General features: G+C 36.3%; 1 protein-coding gene across 5 annotated transcripts in view; it reads left to right on the forward strand.

The window, feature by feature from the left end:
• The window catches only part of LOC131696598 (E3 ubiquitin-protein ligase NEDD4-like), a 158,186-nt gene that overhangs the window by 44,210 nt on the left and 87,417 nt on the right, over positions 1 to 26,559 (forward strand). For all 5 annotated transcript variants that reach the window (XM_059024633.1, XM_059024635.1, XM_059024639.1 and 2 more), the window contains exons 3-4: positions 20,036 to 20,117; positions 23,838 to 23,876. In XM_059024633.1, the coding sequence (XP_058880616.1) occupies positions 20,036 to 20,117; positions 23,838 to 23,876 (121 nt within the window). The remainder of the gene's footprint in view (positions 1 to 20,035; positions 20,118 to 23,837; positions 23,877 to 26,559) is intronic.

Raw genomic sequence — 26,559 nt, forward strand, 5'->3', positions numbered from 1 at the left:
ATATCTAGCACACACTTTGTTATTACAAAATGTAACCAAATGTTATTTAAAATCAAAACAAAAACATATTTAATTTATAAACCCAAAACAAAACATATTATTCCCAGGGGTAGGCCTCAGCCCTGCCACACATACATTTAACATTTTAATTTGGCTTAGTAAAGGTCTATGAACTGAACAATATTCCTTTAAGAATTTAACCCAATAACAGTGGAAGCATGGTAAATCATTGGTAAACATTATAAAGCCCAGAGTGTTATGGAAAAGCATGTTAAAAAGACATGACAAACCATGGGTACGCACTGCAAAATTACATAGTAAACCTTTATAAGGTTTATGTAACCTTTATATAAATATTTTATTAAAGATGTACTAGGTAAATTCAGGAAGTTACCAACAGAATTCAAATATAAATGGATAAATCTGAGAACTATTTTAGTACTGTATTATTTTGCTGACAGAAAATAGTGACGAAATTGGGTACTGTATTGGTATATATATTTTTTTTTACTGCATATAGGCTGTGTCTGAAACTCATTGTCTTTTTGTTTATTAAACTAATTTTGTGTTGTTTTTGTCCCTATATAGTTTTTCTCAATAAATATGCCTATAATTTTAAAAAAAAAATCTTCATGCAATTTATCACTGTTCCTGAATAGCTCCTAAAAATATACTTGACTATCTCTCATTTTGATGTAACATAATTGGTATTTGGAAGCTACTGCTGAATGCCTAAAACTGTAAGTTAACTTGTAACTTACAGGTATGAATATAGTACCATACAGTAACATAACTAACATAACGACAATTAAGATATGTTTATTATCTGCAAAGAAATCACTTACACAGGAGATAAACAGGACATGCTGCATTACACATAACAGCAACAGCAAATGTACTTTAACACTCCTGACCTACTCTCTTACTATGAAGGTTAGTAGAAATTGTATGATGTTTTACTTGGCTTCATCTTAGCTATTGATTAAAGCAGGGGTGGCCAAAGTTGGCCCAAGTTGACCCTTTCACTCCTGGTCTTTGTTTCAACCCTGTTCTGAATTGTTTAATTGAACCAATTAAGCCTCCAGCTATAGCTTGAAGTAGTTCATTACATAATTTTACCTGTTAAACCTGGGGTGGGATGGCCCTCCAGGACGGTGGTTGGACATCCCTGGACTACAGGTTTTTTCAGAACACCAGTATATTTTTCAATGGGAATGGCAACATGACATCCATAGATTACAATTCCTCATATAATACTTTATAGTCTCATGGAAGCTGCCTGTTAAGGTTAACATTACATACCACACATATAACAGTGTATATTTATATATATATACACATGTTTATATACTAGGGGTTTGAATAGATTTAAGGACTCATCTATTGATCACACCTGTGGACTTTGATCATTTAGAAAATAATTGATCAATTAATTTTGTCACCTGAGTGCAGTTTAAAAAACAAGGTGCAGGAAAAATAAATCTTGAAGAATGGCAGAGGGTACTTCCAAAGATGTTTTATATTACCAAGGTACTCAACTCTGTCTCCACTTTCATCAAGCGGAGCCAAGGGATCATGGGATATAAAGAGAGTTCCTATTGAGTGTCTGTGGGGAGGGGATGCATTGGGCTGATTTTCTCAATGCTTAATACCGTACGTTTAAAAAAAAAAAAAAAAAAAAATGAAGTCTGTTTCACTGTTGTCCGGAAGAAATATGTTATCCTGGTGAATGAATACATAATGTAACTGATAAGAAAAATGAACTTTTCTGAATACAGTTCTTCATCCGCTCGTGCGCAGTTAAGATCACAGGTTTTCTAGTGCTGTGTAAAAGCGTTTTGTGATTGCAGTATCATATTGACATGTAGCAGAATACTTTATTTACTGGAGCAGTATGGTAATACATAAGCATTATAGTTTGCTGTACTCATGCAAATGTACTTTACAGAGAAGTTACAGTAGTAAAGCTTGAAGTGAAATTAGAATAGATGGTAAAACAAAAAAAAAAGATAAAAACTGGTCAGCCAGAGTGTCCTAGGCTCACCGTGCACCAGCGACCCTTGTGGTCTGGATGGGCACCTGCGGGCTTGCCTGTAAGCTGCCCAGAGCTGTGTTGTCCTCCGATGCTGTAGCTCTGAGGTGGTTGCATGGTGGGCCTGCACTGTGTAAAAGAAGCGGTCAGCTGACGTCACACGCTTTGGAGGACAGCGTGTGCTCATCTTCGCCGCTCCCAAGTCAACGCGGGGGTGGTAGCGGTGAGCTGAGCCTAAAAATATTTGGCTATTCCAAATTGGGGAGAAAATGATAAAAACTATTTTTTTTAACTACTACATTTAAAAAAAAAAAAAAGTATAATCCCACTGTCATTTAAACCTTTCAGTAACTGAACCGCAAAGTATACATTTTTAAATATCTAATTTTGGGACCTTTTAAGTAATAAATGGTAACCCAAATTTCAGGCTTGCACCTTTATCAATCAATGTAAAAAAATGAAAGTAGACATTTTTAGTAGAGAATGCAGGTTGATTAGGCCACTTTGTATACTCTTTTGTGACACTTGCAGGTTTGGAAATATTCCTCATCTAGCCTACATCATCTTCAGAAAAAAGCTTAGCGTGTGAAAGTGATTGAGCATTTGGAAAGCTTTATGAAAGTCATTATGGTTCAACTACTTCCACTCCGCTAGGATTTACATCTAGGTTTCAATATATTCAATAGCAGTACATTTCAAAGCATTGCAGATATATAGCCTATTCCATATAAAGTAAAAACAATATGCAATTAGAGGTCCATTCGTGCCTAAATGGTATTAGAAAAGGATTCAGCACCATCAGAGTGATAGGCTTTTCAAATTCCTGGGTGGGGAAGCCGAGTTATTCGTCCATCCCCCCCCCCCCCCCCCCCTTATGGCTACTACAATCAGATAGAATCAGAAACATGAATACCACCACTGCTAACACTCAATGGGGAGTATTCAGGGGGAATAAGCAGTTTAAACACCAATATGGCAAACAGAAAGAAAAAGATTAGTTTTTCTGGAACCGAAAAATGAACTGTTAAGACAAAGTTTCAAAGAATCTCACGATAACGCAAAAATGAATAATTTGCTTACCATTAAGGAGAAAGCGAAAGGTTGGAATAAGATCACAGTAGCCCAATTCTGTGTTAACTAGAAAACTCCAGCTAGAAAATATGCCTATTTACTGCAGCACTATTACTGCCCCTCAATAATGTGAAAATAGTAACGTCAAAGTTTATAAAATAATCATTTTTTCCAAAAACAAGAAACATAAAGTATATTATTACTGTAAACAGCGAACACTGCAAATGTATTAATATATTGTAGCATCGGGTCAAACGCAACCAAAGACTGGGACTTTGTGTGTTTGGTGTTGAACTTGAGGGGGGAATGGGATAATTGTTTCTGTGAGTAGGGCTATTATTTTACTGTTATATGTGAATGAGTTGTACTGCCTGTGTTTTGTGAATGGCTCTGCTGCTGATTCTACGTGTGCTCCACCCCCAGCGGGCTTACTGTGCGTGTGAGGTTATGTAAATTAGTCACTGTAAACACCAGCCAATGAGGAATAAGCAGGAGCCTATATAAACGTGGAGCAGAGCTGCATCTAGAGAGAGAAGCGACCCTTTACCTACTGTTCTAACGCTTGATAAAAATAGCAGTTTTTACTGCTTTGAGCTGCATCCTGTGTTGTCTTCTTTTATTCCGCTGTGGACCAGATACGCCTCCGCTACAATATGTATGTATTTTAGTGCTGGGACTAACACAGGATTTTCATGTTCGGATGTTCGTTTATAATTTGAATATTAGTTCAGATATTCATTTGTTTTCAAAAAGTAGTAAAAGCCGTTATATTGCTCAGAACGCAGGCAGAGACAGCATAACAAACAGCATGGGCAGGGGGCGTGGCCCGTGTGTGTGCCTGTGTTTTACAGCAAGACGTTACAGTAACACGTTAAAGTAGAAAAATATCACAGAAGTAAAGAATATGTTGTGTTGGCCTTACTTTACACGAGTGAATTAACTACAAAACAATGGAATGCCAAATAGCAGTTCAAAGTTAAACATTGTTTTGTTTATTGCCAAAATAATTAGTACATAAAGTTGACACCACATTTCAGAGGTCACGTTTACGTAGAATTTTGTATTGTATACGCAGGACATTTTAATAAAACGCAAAAAAACCCCAAAAAACATAGATGTAAAAGACAACAGATCCCCTTTTCATCCCTATTCAATAATTTTGTTTATATTACAAAGTAGTTTTATGCAGTGCAATGTGTAAAAATGGTTCCACTGCTCCCTGCATCCTCTTTGGTATTAGAGTGACTCGGTAATCTCTATCAGAGTATCTTACCTGCTGACAGCCTCAGCCAAGAATTTGGACAAGTAAAACACATGCTGAAAAATCATGGTTTTAAGACCATGGATGAGGCCTGCAGGGTTTTGATTGAACTATTCCGACATATTTCCTGCTTTCACAAAACTTGCAGGAATTGCAATTGTGCACCAGCAGAACAGGGTTTTAGCTGTCAGAACAGAGTGCTGACCAGCAAACACTCTCATTTATGTGAGGATCATCTGATACATGACAATTTCAATGGACGCTCCTGAGAATTATTAAGACTTTGATTTGGGAAGTGCACAAGTCATTTTTTGAAAATTTAAAGAACTTTTAAACAGCAAAACTGTAAATAGTTATGATGTTGACAAGCTACCCGCAGAGATATTGGTACATGTTCTACGACACTGATTTTTACATTGTGAATGGGGGCTTTTCAAAACAAAACATTTCATGGTAAGCTTGTCTTTTGTCTATTTCTACTACTATTATTTATACCGTGTACTGTTTTGCATGTTAACTTTGTTAATCTGAAATAGTTACATTGGAAATTAATACAACTATGTTGATGCAAGATGTTATGGTTGAAAATGCAGAATTTGAGATGGTGTACTTTTTACACATTTTTTTATTTTTAAAAGCTAGCGTGACCTCTGCCGCATTTTATTTATTTGTAACTCTTTTTTCATTCCTTGCCATTGCCGTTTCTTCACAGTAAACATTGGCCATAGACACGTTTTCATAAAGTAATAACATGAGGTTTACTTGTGCCTTACTGTATCTGAACGAAACCAAACAAAAACTGAAAAATAACTTAAAACACTTAAAATAAAACAAACGTGGAAATGGCGTTGTAAAATGAAGGGGAAAAAGACTCACTATTTTGGTTCTTGTTTATTACATTCCACATAACAAAGTCGCAATAAAAAATATATATAATATATACAATCTATATAAAAATCACTACACAAGATTTACAGCTAGTTGTGCACTGTTTAAGTGAGGCATTTCAGAATGATGTGCTTGTCTTTTTTCTGTTATGAGATTCTCATTTGTGCTAAAGCAGCACCATGCTTTTTTGACCCAGATAGCTTTCCATAGAGAGAACTATGCTTGCATGTGCATAATCTGATTTGTATACTTTTTGCTGTCTAAAACTTTTAAATAGAGGCCGTTATATGACAGAATGTCCATGTGATACAAACTATACCTACTGATATTATGCAGTCCATGGACAGAACAGAAATGTTCATTGGTGTAAGCTCCATTAGAGATCCACAGCTATAAAAAAAAATTGCATTTGTGACTCGAAGAAAATAAACATACAAATTGTTTTTGAAAAATACCGGTATGCATTTTCTATTAAATTTAAAACATAATTGTGTTAATATTCTGTAGCCTAACCGTTTACATTCAGTGCATTTATTATTATTATTATTATTATTATTATTATTATTATTATTATTATTATTATTATTATTATTATTATTATTAATTTTGTAAATTAGACACAATGTAAATGTAGGCTACTCGGGACGCTGTGTTATTGTCTGTTGCAAAACCATTTCTATTGGGGAGACGACATTTCTTACTTTATTGTATTTGAAAACACATAAGGGCCCGATTTTTTAAGGAAACGCAGGAGCACACAAAAGTTGTGCTGGATTGCGTCACCCCCTTCATGTTGTGGTTTTGAAGGGAGTTTGAGCTGGACGCTGGCTTCCGCTGACCAATGAAGGAAAAGTGGGAATCAAAAGCTGCTAGCAAATCAGGAGCAATGGACATTTCCATTAAGCAAACGACTGCCCTAGCGTTTGCCTTTGCTGTGATTTTGAATAGCAATATTTTAGATTTTTATTTTAGATCAGCACTAAAGTTTATGAAGCCGGGGTGTAGTGGCAAAACAAAGTATCAGAGCTGTCCTTAAAATAGAGCTGCATTGTGAACAGTCAACCTTGACTACATTACATTCAATTCCAACCGAGTCAAATTGCACATACTAGCTAATACTTACTAGCACTTGAGGAATTAAAAAAGTATGCTAACTCAGGTGGCGATGTTAAATCAGTTACTTCAATTATAATAATAATACATTTCCTGTTGTTTTGCAACTTTTTCCTCATAAGAAATCCAAATGTTATAATACAGAGTGTGTCCAAAAGCAAATGGCAGCCTCTTTTTTAAGACTTCTTCCCAGTGTAAAATACAAACGCCCTTATTGGAGCTTAACCAGAAATTTTTTTTTTTTTTAAATTCATTTACTGTACCTGTATAATAGTAAAGTGCTTTGTGTACACCTGTGTTTGTAAAATTCATTGTTAACAGTACATATCATGAATAACAAGTCACAAGCAGTGATAGGCTACAGTATAAAGGTGAAAACCGAAAGGTTAAACACTTCTTCATATCATGGGATCAAAAACAAAGATAGGATATGAATGTGTCGTTTTTCACAGCCTGGTTATTTCTATGTACAGTATATCTGAAGCAGCAGAGAGGAGCAGCAACTGGCTGTGGTTGAGACGGAAAGATTCTGGTTGAGCCCTCTTTAGGTGTCGTGGGCTAGTCGACGAAACGCCGAGGATGGAAGGTACCCACTTGAAGACCCCAGAGATGTACCCTACTTAGCTCAATCCAGACGGTTGTCATGCTGATGCGCTGGGGAGACCGCACTGTGATTGATCCCCGGAGCCAGCATCGCAGCCGTAGAGTGTGCTGATGCGCTAGGGAGGCAAAATAAGCTGATCCCTGGAGCCAGCATTACACTTCAGCCATCAACACCAGGCAGAAGGATATCTGCGTCATCATATGGAAGGAAACGCAAATGGATGGAGACACAGATGGATCACATTAGTTTACTGTAAAGCTACGTCTTAGTTGGTGCTTATCTTGGCGAGAGCCGAGTTCAAATCAGCATGACGTTTTAACATCTACTCTCGTGTAATGGAAATAATTATGAGAAAATAAAAAGCCTTGCCCACTACAGCCAGTGCTGTGTTACTGAGGCACAGTAAGCTGTATGATAGTGAGTGACAGTAGTACAGGCAGTTCACACTTGACAGATGTGAGTTGCGACCAGGTCTTTATTAATAAAATACAAATGTCAAAATAAAATGTTGACTTTAGGTAATAAATAAGTGGCAGAGCAGCGCCCCACCCCCCAAAAAAGTACAGATGCTTTGGCCCCACTATACCCTTTGTATGCATTTTGATTTTCAAAATCAGGAACAAACATTAGAGTTTTTATCAGAAGTTACAGTAACTAAAAACGCTACATAAGCTGCATAATATAAAACAGCAAGGCACAACATACATTCAAATGAACAGTCTTTTATAAAAAATAAAAATTAAATCAGAAGGACTTTAGTTAAATTAACAACTGAAATAAATGTGTTTGTCTGCATCACATTTCGCTTTAAGCTTTTATTTTTAAATCAGGAAAATATAAATGAAACATTTAACTGGTGTAGGGCTGCAACAAAGTGTACATTTTGACCTTCGAAGGCTTGGAACACATTACCGAAGGAAGGTTCAAACCTTTGGTACTAATTTGCATAATTTACTGGTGATGTCACCATAGCTACTTGTTTATATTTTTATTGAAAATCCTATTTTACGGGTAATCCATATAAATTGAATAAAACATTCACATGTAGTTTAAAAATACGTTATCTAAAACAGTAATAATGTTTTTATAATTTAAATAAAAATACGCATTGTTTATTTACACATAATTAAAGATGTTTGCGATACATACAGTAAGCAGTGGACTTAGGCAAAACAAAGCTTTATTTCAGTCACCATTCCAAGCAGGTTATCAGTCACATTTTATTACTACTTAAAATATTAATACTAGGGGCTCCCGAGTGGCGCATCCAGTAAAGGCACTCCGTGTGGAGTGCAGGATGCGCCCTATAGCCTGGACGTCGCCGGTTCCAGTCCAGGCTATTCCATTGCAGACTGCCCTTATGGAGCAAACATATATTTTTAATATATGGTAGAAAAGTATGATCCTTATACTTTTCATCTATAGAAATTGGCCCCTTTTTATATATTTAAAATATATGGGATATATTTAAAATACATTTTAGTCTGTAATCCATATATTTGTTTTATATGGATTACAGACTAATGAAAATATATGGTGCACCATATATTTTCAACATATAAAATAAATTTGTTATTGTATATTTTGTATGTTTCAAACATATTCTACCATAGCACTTCTCTTACACTGTCTTGTACTACATATTTTACTGAAACACTACAACCGTACCACCCCAGTGCTTTGGATACTATACCCTGCTCCATACACGGCAGCGGCACCATATAGAGTTGCTACGTATAACGATTTGGTAGTGGATTTTATGCATTATACAAATCAAAAGATCCAATTTTGCATTTAATGTGTGATTTTATAGTATTCATATACTGTCAAACAGTTTCTGTTCGAACCTTCGAACACAGCCCTAAACTGGTGTGACTTGCCCAATGTGGCCAAAAAGTTTATCTACTAGCAACACTGACGTTACCTACCGTACTAACATTATTATAAACATATACCTACATAATCAATGTTTTAATGCAAACTGGCAACGGGAGACTTCAACCTGGGCTCTCATTTAATGCATTGATTCACCAATATTCACCAATATGTAATCAAAGCTCAGGAAATTTAAGGACAGCTGATCAATAATTGATGCATCTAGAAATCATTATACATGCAGATATTTGCTAATCCAGTACATCCAATTGCATACACTGCTGTCTTTATGACAATTCAGTAATTTACTAACCCAATACTTCAATTGAAAGGATGAAATGATGAATTATGTCTTTTTCCAATACAGCTTTTAGGATGCCTCCAAAGTGACACTATCCAGGCAGAATGATCCTGCTGGCTTCACGTATTTTAATGTTGACTATCAAAAGCTGTTTCCTTAAATAATATTAAGCCCATACTTCATACCTGTGTAAAGTAATGTATTCCATATCATGTATTTTTGTATATATAAAAACATAGATCATTGTTTGAAGAATGTGTGTTTTCTCTGTCACTCGCTCCGTCACCACTTGCTGTTCCCTTTTGGTAATGGGATCGACAGCGCTTGCATTTCAAATAAACCTCCCCTTTCCTGGCTAGTTTGAAATGCAGTCACCCCTGTCTGCACTGTCATCAAAATCTCTCAAAGTTAACATGTAATGAAGCCACACCCCGAAAAAGTTACGCCAACCACCAACACTGGCACAGACGGTAAAGGACGGGGCAAAGCATTTTAATTATGTTTCAGGGCAAAGGCAGTTTGCTCCCATTTGCGGCAAGTTTATTCATCAAAATCGGACAAACGCATTTTGCCCTAGCATTAGAGGTTTGCCCGTCATCAAGATATGACCCAAAAACAAATGGAGGCTATTTTCTAACGGCCTTCTTTTATTTTACTGAATTGTTGCTGTCCAGGTGGTTTGAGCCAATAGGATTGAACAGGTAAGTTTTCCCTGCTGTTGCATATTAATGTAATAGACTTGTGCGTGTGCATATGTAATTGTTGTACTTGTTTGGTTAATACAGAGTATCTTCTTCACCCGAAGAAGTGCATTTCCAAGCTGCACGGCTAAGTCTATTCACCCACGTAACCAGGGATCTTTTGTTAGTCGAGTCCGTACAAAGTTATGCAACCAGATGTACTGTATGGCTGCAGATACCGGGAATGTATGATTATAGATCATTATTTAAATTGGAAACAAAGTTTATAACAAGTGTGATGTTTTTACTGTTGTTTATGACAGATACAGAACACCCTTTTTGAGAAAGTTAATAGATGCAGTACTTATGAAAGTGTTTCTGTTTTGTCAAGTTAAAAAAATACAAAATTCTCCTAAAATAACACGTGTGGGTGACAGCATATCCAAGTCACTTCAAACTGGGTCCCAGAAAAAAACTGAGAATACTGAGAACACAAGCAGACATTTGTACAGATTTAAATACATTTGTGTAATATGCAATAATGGGCCTATGTGTAATTGAACTGAAACACACTGCCATCTGTAGGCTATAAAAACACAAGGGGGTCCAGCTTTGCAATAAAGAAACTATTTAATATTAATACTTTCTGTGTGCCATAATCTGGTCTTGCACATGCAAGAAATTGGATCTCTCTCTCTCTCTCTCTCTCTCTCTCTCTCTCTCTCTCTCTCTCTCTCTCCATCACACTTGTTATATATATGTACATGGATGAAGGCTATATTTGCTATTTGCATCCTGAGCCATTCTAAAAAAAAAAAGGCATAATACCACAGTAGTGACGTCAAGTGGTAATTCCTCTAGAGGAAAATATACTTGAACTTTGACCCATTCGACTCCTTGAGACCATCACTTTCAATTCAAACACAAAATGTCTTGTTTTCAATCACTCGACAACACCCACACTAAGAAATGTTCATTAGTGATCAACAAAATGTAAAGTTGGTACATTCGTATCTCAGAGAAACTGATAACGACATAGAACGTCTGTACAGCACTGAAACACTGAAAAAACAAACTTTACTGCTGAACCTCGTCTTCTTTAATATTAGCATCACAAGGGTATCCATGTATTATAAAAAATTCAGACAGTTACAGGAAAGCAATTCCATCTCTGGATTCGGTCTCGTAATTTATGACGTCAGAAACCCTCAATGAAATTATTTTCCTGTAACTCACTGAAGCCCATCTATTATTCTCTCTCTCTCTCTCTCTCTCTCTCTCTCTCTCTCTCTCTCTCTTTCTCTCTCTGTGTTTGTGTGCCTATGAGTGTGATTAATAAAACAGTTTACCTTTTATGGTGTTTGCAACCATTCTGAATAGTTCTTGTTGCAATGACTCAAACTTTATCCACACATGAATCACGGGCTGTACCTTGTTCACACTTTCCACTTTTAGTACAGATTTTTTTGGGTAGAGTAAGTGCAGTCATCCTAATTCGAGACTATTTAAAGTTGGCATACCTTGAGAGGGAGCTTAACAGCACCTCGGCTAGCCTATTTCTCTACTTTGGAAGCAAATCTAGCCATAACTGACCATGAAGCAATGTTGGTCTGAAATGGAACTGTCAACTTGAAATGGATGGCAATGGTGCTTCCTACAATAAAGACTATGGCTAGAAACACACGTTTCTGAAATAAAGCCAAAGCACCTTACATAAGAACATAAGAAAGTTTACAAACGAGAGGAGGCGATTCAGCCCATCTTGCTCGTTTGGTTGTTAGTAGCTTATTGATCCCAGAATCTCATCAAGCAGCTTCTTGAAGGATCCCAGGGTGTCGGCTTCAACAACATTACTGGGGAGTTGGTTCCAGACCCTCACAATTCTCTGTGTAAAAAAAAAAGTGCTTCCTATTTTCTGTTCTGAATGCCCCTTTATCTAATCTCCATTTGTGACCCCTGGTCCTTGTTTCTTTTTTCAGGTCAAAAAAGTCCCCTGGGTCGACATTGTCTATACCTTTTAGGATTTTGAATGCTTGAATCAGATCACCGCGTAGTCTTCTTTGTTCAAGACTGAATAGATTCAATTATTTTAGCCTGTCTGCATACAACATGCCTTTTAAACCTGGGATAATTCTGGTTGCTCTTCTTTGCACTCTTTCTAGAACAGCAATATCCTTAGCACAGACAATATAAAAACACACAATAATACAACAACCGGACACTGATTTCAATAAAGGTCAGCCATTCTGTTATCACTAAATAATGGAAAAGACGACACTAATAATGACACCAATTCTTAAGACACTTCTTCACAGAGACACTCAAGCCCTGCTCTCAAAACGTGAACTCTTTCAGTGGACTCAAATTATTATTTCAGACAAACAGTGGTAAATAAATACCTTGAAGAAGTTGTAGTATTAGTGGCAATGCCATTATCCGTTATGTAAATGACTCTATATTTGAGTGTTTGGATTAAAAAAAAATACCGATTGCAAACATCAAAGATAATGTAAGGGGATTTATTCAGATTTTTTTTTTTTTTTAAATGACATTTGAAGTCAGGTATCTTTTAAAGAAGTGCGACTGCTGATCAGCTTAAACAGTGTTGGCAATTGACAGCTTAAGCAGGGTTTCTCTGTCAACTAAATTATAGAGGCTTTTTGAGGTTGTTTACATTAAGCAGATTCTTTTAATTAGTGCTGAATAATTGCAAGCTATAATTTTAATAGCATGATTCAACTATTGTTAAAGTAATTAACACAGAGGCGCTGTTTGTTTTAAGTAGACAGGCTAATGCAGCATTATAAATCTCCAATCTCCAAATACAGCTATAAAAGCTAATTTAACTGAAATCATGCATTCCATTAACACTGATCCATTGTATCCACAATATGAATATGAATGCAGTGGTAGCAGTACTCTCACATTTATTTATTTATTTATTTATTTATTTATTGATTGATTGATTGCATTTATATTATGCTTTTTATACAAAAGTATCGCAAAGCACTGTACAGTACATAGCAGAAAAAAAGAACAAACCACAGTATATTTGTATAGCATGTCACACATACAACTGCCACAATCAGACCATTTAAATAACATATTTAAATAAATAATATACACAGTACAAAAGCAGCAAATTTAAAGTTACATTAAAACCCACTAAGATTAGAAAGCAGTTTTATAAAAGTGTGTTTTTGGAATACTGTTTGGATACTGTTTGAAATTTTACTAATCTTAATATTAGGTCAAGCCTTTCCTGATATAGCCTACTGAAAAACCTAACTGTGTTGTCATTAAATCTTCTTTGTTAAAGTCAACAAGCTTTTTTTGTATGGTATTCATTCACTCTGTAACTTGTCTAGAAGAAAAGCGTACAGGTTAGTCGTTAGCATACCAGCTACTTTTGGACTAAGCACAGTAGAATGTTTACTGGTTAATAGTGAAGGTATGTCTTATTTATAGGGTGCCACCTTTCAGAGTCCCAGCATGGTGTGTCATTCGATAATTGTGTATGTTATTGCCACCAAGAACCTGAACCATCTGGCGTGGAGAAACCTGTACAGCACGTCATGCAAGAATGTTATACATCAGGTTGTCACTGCTCGTCATTTTGTTGCATAGAACCAGTGGAGACACTTTAATGTTGAGCTGTGCATTTCACCATTCACCACAAACACATGGGTAGTAACATAACTTAGTTTGCCTCAAAACCCCATGAACAATTCTTGTTTAAGCTGGTTCTTTTGGAATTACAGTACATAAATCAATGGTGCAGCTGAAGTTGGTCATTGACGCAAAATGTGTCCGCCTCAAGCCAGACTCTCCAGTTCACGGATCCCAAACCAGTGTGTATTTGATGGTAACACTGATCAGGGGGTCAGCAGGAACACTTTGCTTTTCATAGAAAGCATGTTGTTGCCCAGGCATATGATGAGTAAAAGATTACGTTTATCTAGCCCTCTACAGTTTTTCTTGTTAGGCAGTGACTCAAGTTATGTATACGTAGGGTCCTTTTTTGAGGGTTTATTTTTGAGAAGCGCACCAAATACCCTAATAAATTAAGGGCAGCAGTGTGGAGTAGTGGTTAGGGCTTTGGACTCTTGACCGGAGGGTCGTGGGTCCAATCCCAGGTGGGGGACACTGCTGCTGTGCCCTTGAGCAAGGTACTTTACCTAGATCGCTCTAGTAAAAACCCAACTGTATAAATGGGTAATTGTATGTAAAAATAATGTGATATCTTGTAACAATTGTAAGTCGCCCTGGATAAGGGCGTCTGCTAAGAAATAAATAAATAATAATAATAATAATGTTAAGACATCACATAGGTCCTTACTTAAGTGGTGGTGTAATAAGTGGTGAATTGCAGTTTTGACAGCTCGGTCTTTTCTATATGTACTTCTCTTTTAAAGTATTCAGTATGTGAGTATGTATTGCCAGCTCCTATAATCTTGTTTTACTTTATTTAAAACCTTACATACCAGCACTGAAATTCTGTCAAGTGTTCATGTTAAGTCTAAGCTAACCGATTGGGAATGGATCTGAAAATGAATTAGTGAGCATCTCAGTCAATGTATTTTAGCGGCTAAGCTGACGAGGTAACCAATGTTATCCGTTGGTAGAGGGGGAAATCAGGAACACTTTATAGACCATGCATCCAAAAAAGGTTCTAGATCCTGCTATAGATTCTTTCAGTTTGAAGTTGTTTCCACTGCTTTAGATCCCCGAAAGCCCTAGACCACAGATTTGTAGCAAGTTGATTTCACCGTATAACAATTTTTTTTTTTTTTTTTTGGTTCCTGGGTAGTAAGTGTTATTTCCTAATTGCTTATGCCTCAAAAGTATAGAAAATGGCTATTATTCCCCACAAACTTTGCTTTTGTGACCAGGACAGTGATATTTTGAAATTTACCTATTTTCCAGAACATTCCAGATAGATTCAGTGCTGAGTAAACTTGGAGTAACTTCTAGAACTTTCCAGTAATATAAATAGTAGTATAAATACAGGGGCCTTAAGCCCACCAGTTCAGTTTAGTTCCAGCTGCCTAAGTGGATACATATCTGCATTTTTCTGAGATGGCATCAAGAGGCTGCAATGGTGGCATTCCTGATGGGTCTCCAAGGCGGTTTTACCAAGTTTCCCTGCTATCTTTGCCTTTGGGACAGCAGGGACACCAAGGCGCACTACCACAGGCGGGACTGGCCACAGCGGACCGAGTTGTCTGTGGGGAGGAACAACGTCAAGTGGGAGCCACTGGTGGACCCCCGGAAGGTGCTGATGCCACCACTGCACATCAAATTGGGCCTTATGAAACAATTTGTCAGAGCTCTAGATAAGGAGTCGGCAGCCTTCAAGTACCTTCAAGACTTCTTCCCTAAGCTGTCTGAGGCAAAGGTCAAAGCCGGTGTCTTCATCGGACCACAGATAAAGAAGATCCTGGAGTGCAATGAATTCCCCAAGAAGCTCACTAGTAAGGAGAAAGCGGCTTGGAACAGCTTTGTCGCAGTGGTTCGGGGCTTCCTGGGCAATCACAAGGCCGAAAACTATGTGGAGCTGGTTGAGACTCTGGTGAAGAACTACGGCACAATGGGCTGTAGGATGTCCCTCAAAGTCCATATCCTTGATGCTCATCTTGATAAATTCAAGGAGAACATGGGAGCATACTCGGAGGAGCAAGGCGAGCGCTTCCACCAGGATATACTGGACTTTGAACGCCGCTACCAAGGACAGTATAACGAGAACATGATGGGAGACTACATTTGGGGGCTGATTCGTGAAAGTGATTTACAGTATAATCGTAAATCTCGAAAAACTACTCACTTCTAAATCTTTTGTAGTCATTTTTGTATTACTTTAGTATAAATACATGTTAATTTGGATTCATATGTTGTTTTTTCTGACTTTATGTGAACAAAAAGACACAAATTCGCCCGTTTTCTCATTGGAAATAGGTACATTTCAAAATATTACTGTCCTGGTCACAAAAGCAAAGTTTGTGGGGAATAATAGCCATTTTCTATACTTTTGAGGCATAAGCAATTAGGAAATAACACTTAATACCCAGGAACAAAAATTGTGTTACAGAGTGTTTTCATCCTAAACATCCCCTATGGAGTAGTAGTAGAACATGAGTTGTTCAGATTTGAGCTGACATGCCAGAGCAAAGAGACTCTTAATTGTCCTGTAAGCAAAGTGCTCCAGACAGCTCTGACAGACAACATAGTGCTTCATCCGTACTGGGGAAGGCAGCCACAGACCAACAGAGGAAACAAGCTGTTCTGCAGCAGTCAGTCAAGTGCAAATTAGCATAAAGCAATATTGCTGATAGAGGATGGCTTTGGTTGCACTGGATTCCAAATTGGAAGCTAGCCTTTAATTCGTTCTTGAGTTGTCACATTGTTGTATTTTATAAAAGATGGCAATGCTTTCTAAAAATCCACTTGGGTGAGAAGTTCTAGAGGATTCTTTTTGTCAATGCACCTGTTAAAAAAAACAAACAAAAAAAAAAAATGGGGGTTTAGACTGATACAAATATTTGGCATCAAATAAAAACAGTTATCCTTGCAGACCTCTTTGATTAATAATGTTTAGTTCTGTATCTGCGCTGCTTTGTGCACATTCAGCTCATGAAAAGTCCCCAAAATGTGACTGATATTTTGTGCAGCTAATATTTAGTACATATTTCATATTTTAGCTTCTATTTTTCCATGTAACTCTCTGGGATGGTTTTGCGATGCTACTGCTTAAAAAAGCCACTCTGCTAAAAAAAAAAAAAAATCATCAATCAAATCTTTGAGTAAGTATTCCTTACATTTTATAGCATGTTCTGCTGTTGTAGTACAGAAATGGGCATTTGAAAAATTGGAAAATCAACTGAAAACATTAGTCAACACTAGTCACCTTCCGTTACCACATCAAGAAAATCATCCTGAAATGAACATAAAGTTCATTGCTTCTGACCACAGTACAAAATAATACATTTTATATCGTAATTCAAAGTGCAGTTTGACTTAAGTCAACGTCAATATATTTTATATTTACAAACTGGTAATTACGAGTTGAAATAAATTGACATCTTTTAAAAGATTGTGAAATGGGTTGTTAATTCACCCAACCTCGCTATTCTCATGCTACCCCTCTGCTTTGCACCATCCACCGGCTACCTATCTCTGCTTGCATTCAAGACCCTTGTTCTGGTCTACCGCTGTCTTCACCACACTGCCCCCTCCTACCTCCAATCCCTTGTGTCTCCCTACACCCCCTCTCGCCCTCTCAGCGCCTCCTCTACAGGCCGACTGGTCATGCCTTCCCTCACTCTCCTTCCTGTGCCCTCTCCTTCTTTTCCCTAGCCCCTCTGTGGTGGAACCAGCTACCGTCTCTCACTTCCTTATGCCGCCTCCTCAAGACCCACCTGTTTAGACTGCACTTGTAGATCTCTTGATCTACTTCCACTTGCACTGTGTTCACCTGACCAACACACCACGTTACTAGATCCTCAGCTGAGGAACTATCCTATCTATTGCACAACTAATATGTCATTGTAGATATAACTTGTTGTAACGCTAACTTGTTGCATCCTATTTCATATTGTATTTTAGTAGTATAATTTGCACTTACTGTAAATTACTTTACTTAAATATGAATTTTGCATTATAACCCTGTACTGCCCTGTAACACCTTTAAGTCGCCTTGGATAAAGGAGTCTGTCAAATAAATCAATAAATAATGTAGATTGCCATTACTGTAGAATGTGTACTTTAAATTCGTTTCTTGGAATTTGTTATATATGGGAACCCAATTGTCTGTTTTTACCAGTTATCATGATGTATCTTGTAAATAACTGTCTGAGCTGACAGTACACCCCTGTAAACTAGATATATAACATTGCAGTATTTCTTTATGCTGTACTTACAATCAAATACGTCTGCATTCTAAATGTGGTGTTTACCCCACAGTGTTTTATTCTTGAAAGTATTGGAGTCTAACCTGTATGAATGACATCGATGCCACACAGTATCTGTTTGTATTGACAGTTTAAAATACAGACTGCATTTTTATTTTTGGTATAATACTTTTCCTTGAGCAGCATTTAACAAAACATTAGGTTTAAGTTTCAGTGTACACACCCACTGGATTGCCCCCCCTAATTGTACTAGGAAAACTTGAATGCCAGGAACCTTACAATTTCCTGGCAGTGGTATGGACATTTTCCCCCATACTTATTTGTGACAGATTATAATTGTCATCATAAATACCAACTGCTAAGTTATAACTAACATTCCAGTTGTTTAAGACAAACTAATAAGGTGGTACGTTTGGCATATTGTACAGTTTATTTGTGAATTATGGAATTGGGGGATGGAAAAAGTATTCTCGCTTTCCTAGTAACAAAAATGAGTCAGGATAGCTAACAAGCTTTTTTTTGTCTGAACAGATAAAAGATAGAAAGAGCGGAAGCTTGATACTGGTCCAGCTGCTTAATTCTTACAACAAATCTATTCTCCCCTGCCCCCTCCCCCCCTCCCCCCCTCCTCCTCTCCCCCCCCCCCCTCCTCCCCATCTCCCCAAAAGCGTACATAAAATTGCTGACATCAGAAGCAGGCCCTATGTTTTCAAAATGTAATTACCATAGTGAAAGTGAAAATAGGCCCTTTTGACTGGTTTATCATATCCTATGTTGTATATAAACATGTAGGAATTGCATGCAGAATGCAATGAAACCAAGTAGTATTGAGTGACAGGCAGGATTTTTCGATGTAGCTAGATTTATTTTTAGTTTTAAAGAAGCTTTTTTGTATGGTACGAGGTACTGTATGAGAAATCGATTTTAGACAGTACTATGTATTAACAGAATTATAATGTTACTGTAGCAGTATACTATTGTATGAAATTGGAAAAAGGTCCCCATCTATGCCTTGTATCAAGAAGCATTCAGTTTGGCACAATCCATAATCCAGGGAAATCTTACATTGACATGTCAGCATTTAACAGCAAAGAGTTCAAATGTAACTGTACATTCACTCATATTGAACATCTGCGTAATGCGAAAATTGGATTGTTTTGACATCCAAACAGTCATTTGCAGCATATTGCTGTCAGGCAGGGAGCCAGAATAACACTGGGAAATCTCTGTGAATTGGTAAATTGCAGCAGTGATGTCAATAACCCTCTGTATGCAAGTGCTTTAGGATGTTGTTCCTGTGGGAATACAGTATGTGGCTGGTTTTGGATCAAGGGCCACAGTGACATTTAAGATACACTGAGCACTGTGAATTCCTCTTGAATGTGTATATTGAAAAAGCATTATAATCATGCACCTTACGATTTGGTTAAAGCTACTTAGTCAATACTATGTGGGTTATTTACTGTTCTATTGTACCAATGTTCTGCAGATTTCACTGTAGCATTGTCTGCATCTCTAGTGTGTACTGCTTCAGAAGCCAGGTTACTACTTCTTAATTGCACAGGTGATACTGTAGATTTGGAAGTGGTATTTTTAGTCTTGAATCCAGAGCCATAAAACGTTGTGGACTCCTCCTGGCAACGTTAGATTGTAATTCATGTAATGTGACTTTTCTTTGAGTGCACTTATCTTAGCAATGCAACCGCATGTGCCAGCCAGGGTCTGACTCGAACCAGGCGACTGCTTGCTTTGTATTGAGAGACCATAGAAATTGGTTTGCCAAGAGACTGTTGTCATTAATCTTAAGTGTCAGTTCCATTCACTGTGTAAATCTTGTGTGCAGTTTCTAAAGAAACATGCTGTCACAAACATGTATTTTTATAAACATTATACCTGGTACTACACAAGTAAAAGAAAGTTATCTGTTTGCTTGCCTTCTGTTACACTTGCACTTCCTGGGCAGTTTCACATCAAGAGTGTCTTTGGGCTTAAGCATTCTACTGGCAGCAAATCATGCCAGTTATTAGAGTAAGCAGCTGGTTGTTTAATAACAGTAAATGTGGCACTGAAGGGGTGGGGACAGTCAGATCATTCAATAACCCAGTGTAGTTCCATATGTAATGTTTCAAAATAAAACAACATGTTTGCTAAAGCGTAGACTTCTTAAAATGATACATTTTAGACTTCTGTAGTGCAGAAACGTCATGGAATTATTTTGTTAGCTACAGTCACTAGGTATATCTTTCTGTTTTTGTTCTCGTTACTGATGCAGTCTCCCTTTTGGTTTTATTTCTGTTTTGCAGTGACCCCTACGTGAAACTGTCCTTATATGTAGCAGATGAAAACCGAGAACTTGCCTTAATCCAGACAAAAAAGATCAAAAAGGTAAGAACAAAAAACCTACATTTGTGTTGTGTGAGTACGGTCCTTTCAGATAATCACTTTTCTTGTCAATACCTGCATGGAGGAATTATTATTTCCAAATCACCCAACAGTATGTCATTTCAACCCTTTAACTAACCATGTTATAAAACCATGTCATATAACCACGTCAGTTATCCATTTCTTGAATGATGGTGAATAAACTAACAATAACGAGTGTGTTGTTTCAACCAGTTTTGAAAGCAGGAAGTACAAGGTAGTGTTAAAGGTCACACGGTGTGACCTTGGAATTATTACTATACAATAGAGGTGGATTCCTGCCAGTCTGTATTCCCAAATAGTTTGAACTGTCATCATGCCCTCAATACATGTCCAAAAGAGATTCTTTAGAGCTGTGTCATTGTCACCCAGCATTTATTTACGAATCCTGACTTGGACTAGTGCCACTCAGGTTATGCCTTCTCAACTCTAGGTGCAGATGTTGCTGCACTACCCCAGTATCTCTTCCAACTTTGTGAATGCATCTTTATGTCTAAATCCCTCTTTACAATTATACTTTACTGGCTTAAAGCTGCAGGTTATCTGTGTTTTCATCATGGCTTTTCCAGGAAAGTAGTACATTAGTACAGTTATTCCCATAAATGACTTATACACACTTCTAACATACCTCACATAGTGCTATTTTATGTCATGAACTGCTTTCATGTCTATTCTAGTTTACATACAGGCTTTTTTTTTTTTTTTTTTTAAATCAAGCATATTGCTTTTGGCTAAACACCTTTACTTTCTTGTGCAATCTACAGTATATCTACCCGTCTACTTGACTTACAGTAAGGGTTGACTGAATGTTTAATAACTTAGCATTTACAGTGTTTGTAGCTGTAGCTTTTACTAACGCTTTCATTCCTGTACTGTGCTTTTGAGGCTTAACTGCATTAATCGCATCTTAGGGACATCTAAACGTTCCGATATACATTTCCAAGTCCAATGACATTTCTGATAAAGCATCGGCATCATTCTCCTTGTCCGCACAGCTTATTCTGACAGCCTGTCATGTCCTGTGGCAGTTACATATTCATGTACTTCGGGGGAATATTGACTCTTGGACAGAATATGTAATACAGTAGATGGTTCAAATCTGTTTTTCTTTAGTGCTTAGGAACAGATAAAAGGTTTACCGTAAAAATAATTTTATAGGTCGCACTGGTGTAAAAGTTGCTCCCCCCTTTTTGAGACTTCAATTTTAGGAAAACACCTTTTTGTGTTTAAAATACTTTTTTTACAAATTATTTTTTTCCTACATTCTCAACACCGATATATAAAGAAAGATACACAGGTATAGTTTTGATATAACCCTTGTTTGCAATATTTTATTCCATTAATAATTTTAATTTTTAGTTAAACTGCTAGAAACTATTCATTTTTAAAAAGTAATAATTAACAGAGAGTAAAATCAAGTTATACATTGCACATCACATCTCTATTGAACTACTGGTATTTTATTTAATCTTATCAAGTACCCAAACAAGTTCGAGAACATATCATTTTTGCTTTACTGAACATTTCTTTCCAAAACCATACTTAGACAATAGTTCCCGCTGCATTGGCTTTTACAAATTAATTGTATTAATTCAAATTTAAAAGCAAAGTATTAAACAGTGCTGCTTCATTAATTAAAATGCAAAAAAACCACAATAAACTAAACAGTGCTCCATTTAATAACCAGTAAACCAAACATTTTAGTGTTGCATACGGTGCAGTACAATTGCATTCAATTTCCAGCGATGTCCTTGATTTATTTATATATGGATAGTGGCATCAATGTACAATTTTTTAAACCTGCAAGTTTATTCTCTGACAGAAGCATCCTTGCTAAGCCTGTTTCATTTCGGTACTTTGAGAAGTCTGGGCTACCTTCCCTCAATTCATAGTCATATTCTATTTCTTAACCCGGAGTACACAGGAGGTTTAGTCACACACACAGTATCTGTGAGGGTTTCCCTTATGTGTTGCTGGTGTTTCATTATGTACTGTTAACACCTTTTTTCTATGAAAGTAAATCTGTCTTTAGTATACTTTTGCTTTTATTAACCATCTCTTGGCCTTCTTCCAAATCAGCCATGCTCATTGGCTTTTCTTTAACAAATACATTTTTGGAGGTTTTCGTCCTCCATCCGATCTCCTGTTCTCTTTAAGTAACACTCATACTCTTCTGAAGCACCTTTTATATCTTGAAAAGATCATTTCCGTTATATTTGTATATATATACAAATTTATATATATATATATATATATATATATATATATATATATATATATATATATATAATATACGAGATCATCACTGAATCTAAACAACACGCAGATGACAGAATTCCTCTGGTTCATCACCCTACCAACAAAGAAATACAGAAAACCGTGCAAAGAAACTTTAAATGTTTACAGCAAGACAGTCTACAGTACTTATTTTCAAGAATCCCCCACTGATATCCGATAGAAGATACAAGAATCTAAGAGAATATGTAGGCCATAGTGAGATTCATCCTTCTGGAGAACTTCCATGCAGTAGACCACAATGTACTGCCTGTAAATACATTAACACCCAAGCAGAGATCAGAGGCACTAAGTCATCATTCAACATCCATTAACCTTTTACATGCACCTCTAAAGGAATAGTATACTGCATTACCTGCAGGAATGCAAATGTACATTTTTATACAGCAAATACGGTACAGACACACAGACATTCTTTTAATTTTTAATTTTTGTACACTGCATCCTCCTTTCAAACATATATATGTACAGCACTGCTTTTTCCATACAGCTGAAGGACTGATTTTTTTGTATCAATTATTCAGTTTTATGTATGTGTATGTGTGTGTGTGTGTGTGTGTGTGTGTGTATATATATATATATATATATATACTCATTGTAATGGTTTTGAACATTACCGGAGTAGTGCATAGTTTATACAGTATAATACTATTTTCTTGTTCTTGTTTTTTTTATCACAAGTTTTGCTGATTTTAAAATCAACAGGAATCAACACCTTTTGTACAGTACAGCATGTCTTTTTAACTTCTAAAGTGCAGTATAAAATGGAATTAGTGCTGACTAATGTTCTACTGTTGGCTTGTGAATAGCATTGCATTTTACTTTGGGGAGCTGAGTTGGAACCCATCCCAGATTAAAGTTATGTAAAAATCATTTGGGTTGAAACTGCTTTTAAATGTCCTCTGTAAAAGTAAACTTAGGATGCCATATCTATGGTATTTTATTCAGTAAATACTGTACAGTATCCTACAGGGGGCTGGTGTACAGTACTGTATAAGGACGTTTTTACACTTTCACCTTTTTTAGTTGTGCAAACGTCTTTATCAAAGTTCTTTGGAACATAATGCAGTACTGTAATGTAGCAGTACAGGGGTGTGTGAAGGGTAGTCTCGGCACCACTGAGCACTTGCCACTGATTCACGTGATTCTCTGTTGCTCAGAAACAAGATAAATAGATCTGTGCCGATTTACCTTTTTTTCCCCCAAAGTCATTCTTATTCATTTGAAACCACACCCCAACACTGCTGCACAACAGTACAGACACACAAACGTGGATGGCTAAAATGTGAAAGTCACATTTTTGTTAACAAAAACACTAATTTCATCTCTTGTGTCTTTTTTTTTTTGCATGAATGTAAAATGAACCTTTTTTCTTTCATTTTATTGCAGTCTCTGAATCCAAAGTGGAATGAAGAATTCTATTTTCGAGTGAGTACTCATGATTTCATGCCACAGATATGAGTGTTGTTTCGGCAGTCTGCTAAATGCTTCTGTTTTTAAAATAGCTACTTGTGTGCAACTAATCATATAATCTAAAATTACATCATTTATTTTGGAGATTACTGAGATAGTTAGGTAGATATAAGAAACAATCAAAGCAAATACAAATCTTTGTACTTCAAATTGTTATTAGAATACATTGTAATTCATAAGCTACAATATATATATATATATATATATATATAATATATATAATATATATATATGTATAATATCTGCTATATTACTAAACAGCTTAATATGACTTTCAAGCCCCTTAATGAAACATATGAGTTGTTTTTTTCTGGTTTGATTTGTTCAGTGTGTTTTCTGAATAACATTTTTCTAATGATAATTTGGATGAACAATATTTGTTAATCCTTCTGGCCTATTGTGTTAATCAATAAAGTAAATCTATTATTTTTTTTTTTATGATACAGAGAACAATACTTGTTTGACGAGCACATTGTGTTAAATAAATATGAGCAGCTCAATCTGCAAGGTTTTCATTGCTTAGTAAATAATGTGCTTTGCTGTGTCATGAACTTCAACCAGAAGCACTTCTCAAGCCCCCTGTGGTGTTTATGAAACTTGTTGGAGTGCTGACCAGTATTCAAAAATGCACTCTTTATTAATGTACAGTATTCCTGTTTTTTTGTCTCGAGAGTCTTTTGGTTATGCACTTTTTTTCACGTACAATGTAAGATATGAATGTTTTAATGCAACACTATAAATAAACAGCTGCATCCTGGTAACCTGTGCTATATGACACATGGTCGGATAGCAGCTGGCCCATTGCAGTGAGCTTGAACTACAACACTTGAAGTGATTAGGTAGTGATTAGATTTTGTTCAATAAAAAGGTGGTCCAACCAAATAAATGCAAGTGTTAATAAGAGTTGATTTTAAAACCTTGGTTAGCACCCCTTAAATAACAACCTGACAAAGATCACTTTGTTTAAGAGGCCAAATGTGAATTTCAAAGACAAACCACATTTTGTGGATATTCCAGACCTTTCCTACACCTCAAACTGTTGAATATAATATATAATTTGTTCGTGGCCAGCTTTTAGGTTACAAAAGTAAGCTTAAGCAAGTCTCCTCAGGGACACCTATAATTACATGCATTTTAACTAATATTTTCAACAAAAACTATCAGTTAGATTTTGTCAGTTTGTATTACATGTACACGCAGCGTCAGTTTCTTCAAACATCATAGGAGTTGGAATCTCTGGAAGCAACAACAACAGATCAGAAGTTAAATGTAAAAAAAAAAAAAAAAAGAAAAACTTGGAAGTATTAGAAAACTGAACCTGTTTCCTCCTGGAAAAGTATAAAAGGAAAGAACAAATCTTGAAGTCCGATTCAAAATACACCGAGCCATTTAAAAAAAACGTGTTAAACAATGTTTTATCTTAATGGGAATAGAGATTTTGTGGCAAATACGTATTCTGTTTCTCAGGGCATTTACAGTACTGGCACCGGACCGGCCTCATTATGGTCAGTTTGTCTTTGTTCACAAAGCATTGCTGCATGATTAAAGACGTATCCCCATTAAAACATACTTGAATAATAATAATAATAATAATAATAATAATAATAATAATAATAATAATAATAATAATAATCATAATAATAATAATCATAATATTTTTTCAGGGATATAAATATGATTGGAATTATTTACAAACTGGCAGCCATGAAGCAGCTGTTCAATCTTTACTGTATTATTGCGTCTTGCATGTCCGTTGGGGTAATTTAAATTTTGTGCAAGATACCATGTTTCTACTTCTTAGCTTCAGTCGTTTTTTTTCTTCATGTTCTGTTCAAATATAATTGTGATAATTGTGAAACATATATGATGTTTGCTGATTTCTTTATTTGTCCACAAGGGTCAGGAGCCCTGTTGAAATAATTTAGGAAGTTAAGGTTTGGCTCTCTGTGAAATACAGTTTTCTTTATTTTCACTCTAGTTAAATGTGCTCCTAAATTGCCTTTCCCATTCATTGATTTGCATGCTCTGAAGGTACTGTACATTAAATGTACTTCATCTCGTTAAGTCTCAACTGTCAAAAGCCTGGGCTGAGAAGTTAGATCTCAAACATGGGGTGGCAGGCTTTAACTAAACATGCACTTCAAAGTGAGTTGAGTTGAAACACAAGCCAAGTCTTAAAAAAACTGTTCAAGCACACCATCCTCTGATTAAAAAAAACAGAACAAGTTGAAGCTGAAATTACTTGGCAGAGAGCTTAGTCCAACTGGCTCCAACTCTCTGTATTAATTGAGGCAGACCCAAGTTTGCTTTTAAATTATTATTATCTGTGTGAAATGGGAAAGTCAATATTAAAAAAAAAAAATAACACATGGCCCGTATGAAGGGCTTCAAGAAAAATGTACAAGGCGTCTATTTCTTTGCAGTCGGTGAGCAGTCTAGTGTTGTATTATTATAGAGGCAATATCTTTACACAGCAGTGATATGCTGTACTATTTCAAATTGAAGAGACCAATAGGACAAGCCTTTGGTAAAAGAAAAGTATTTTAGATGATACTGAAGTACAGTGATATATGACATACAAGTGCACATAGTCTTACAAGGTTATAATACTATAGTTTTAAGAATGCAACAAAGCAAA

This window comes from Acipenser ruthenus, chromosome 1 (assembly GCF_902713425.1).
Source record: "Acipenser ruthenus chromosome 1, fAciRut3.2 maternal haplotype, whole genome shotgun sequence".
NCBI lineage: Eukaryota > Metazoa > Chordata > Actinopteri > Acipenseriformes > Acipenseridae > Acipenser > Acipenser ruthenus.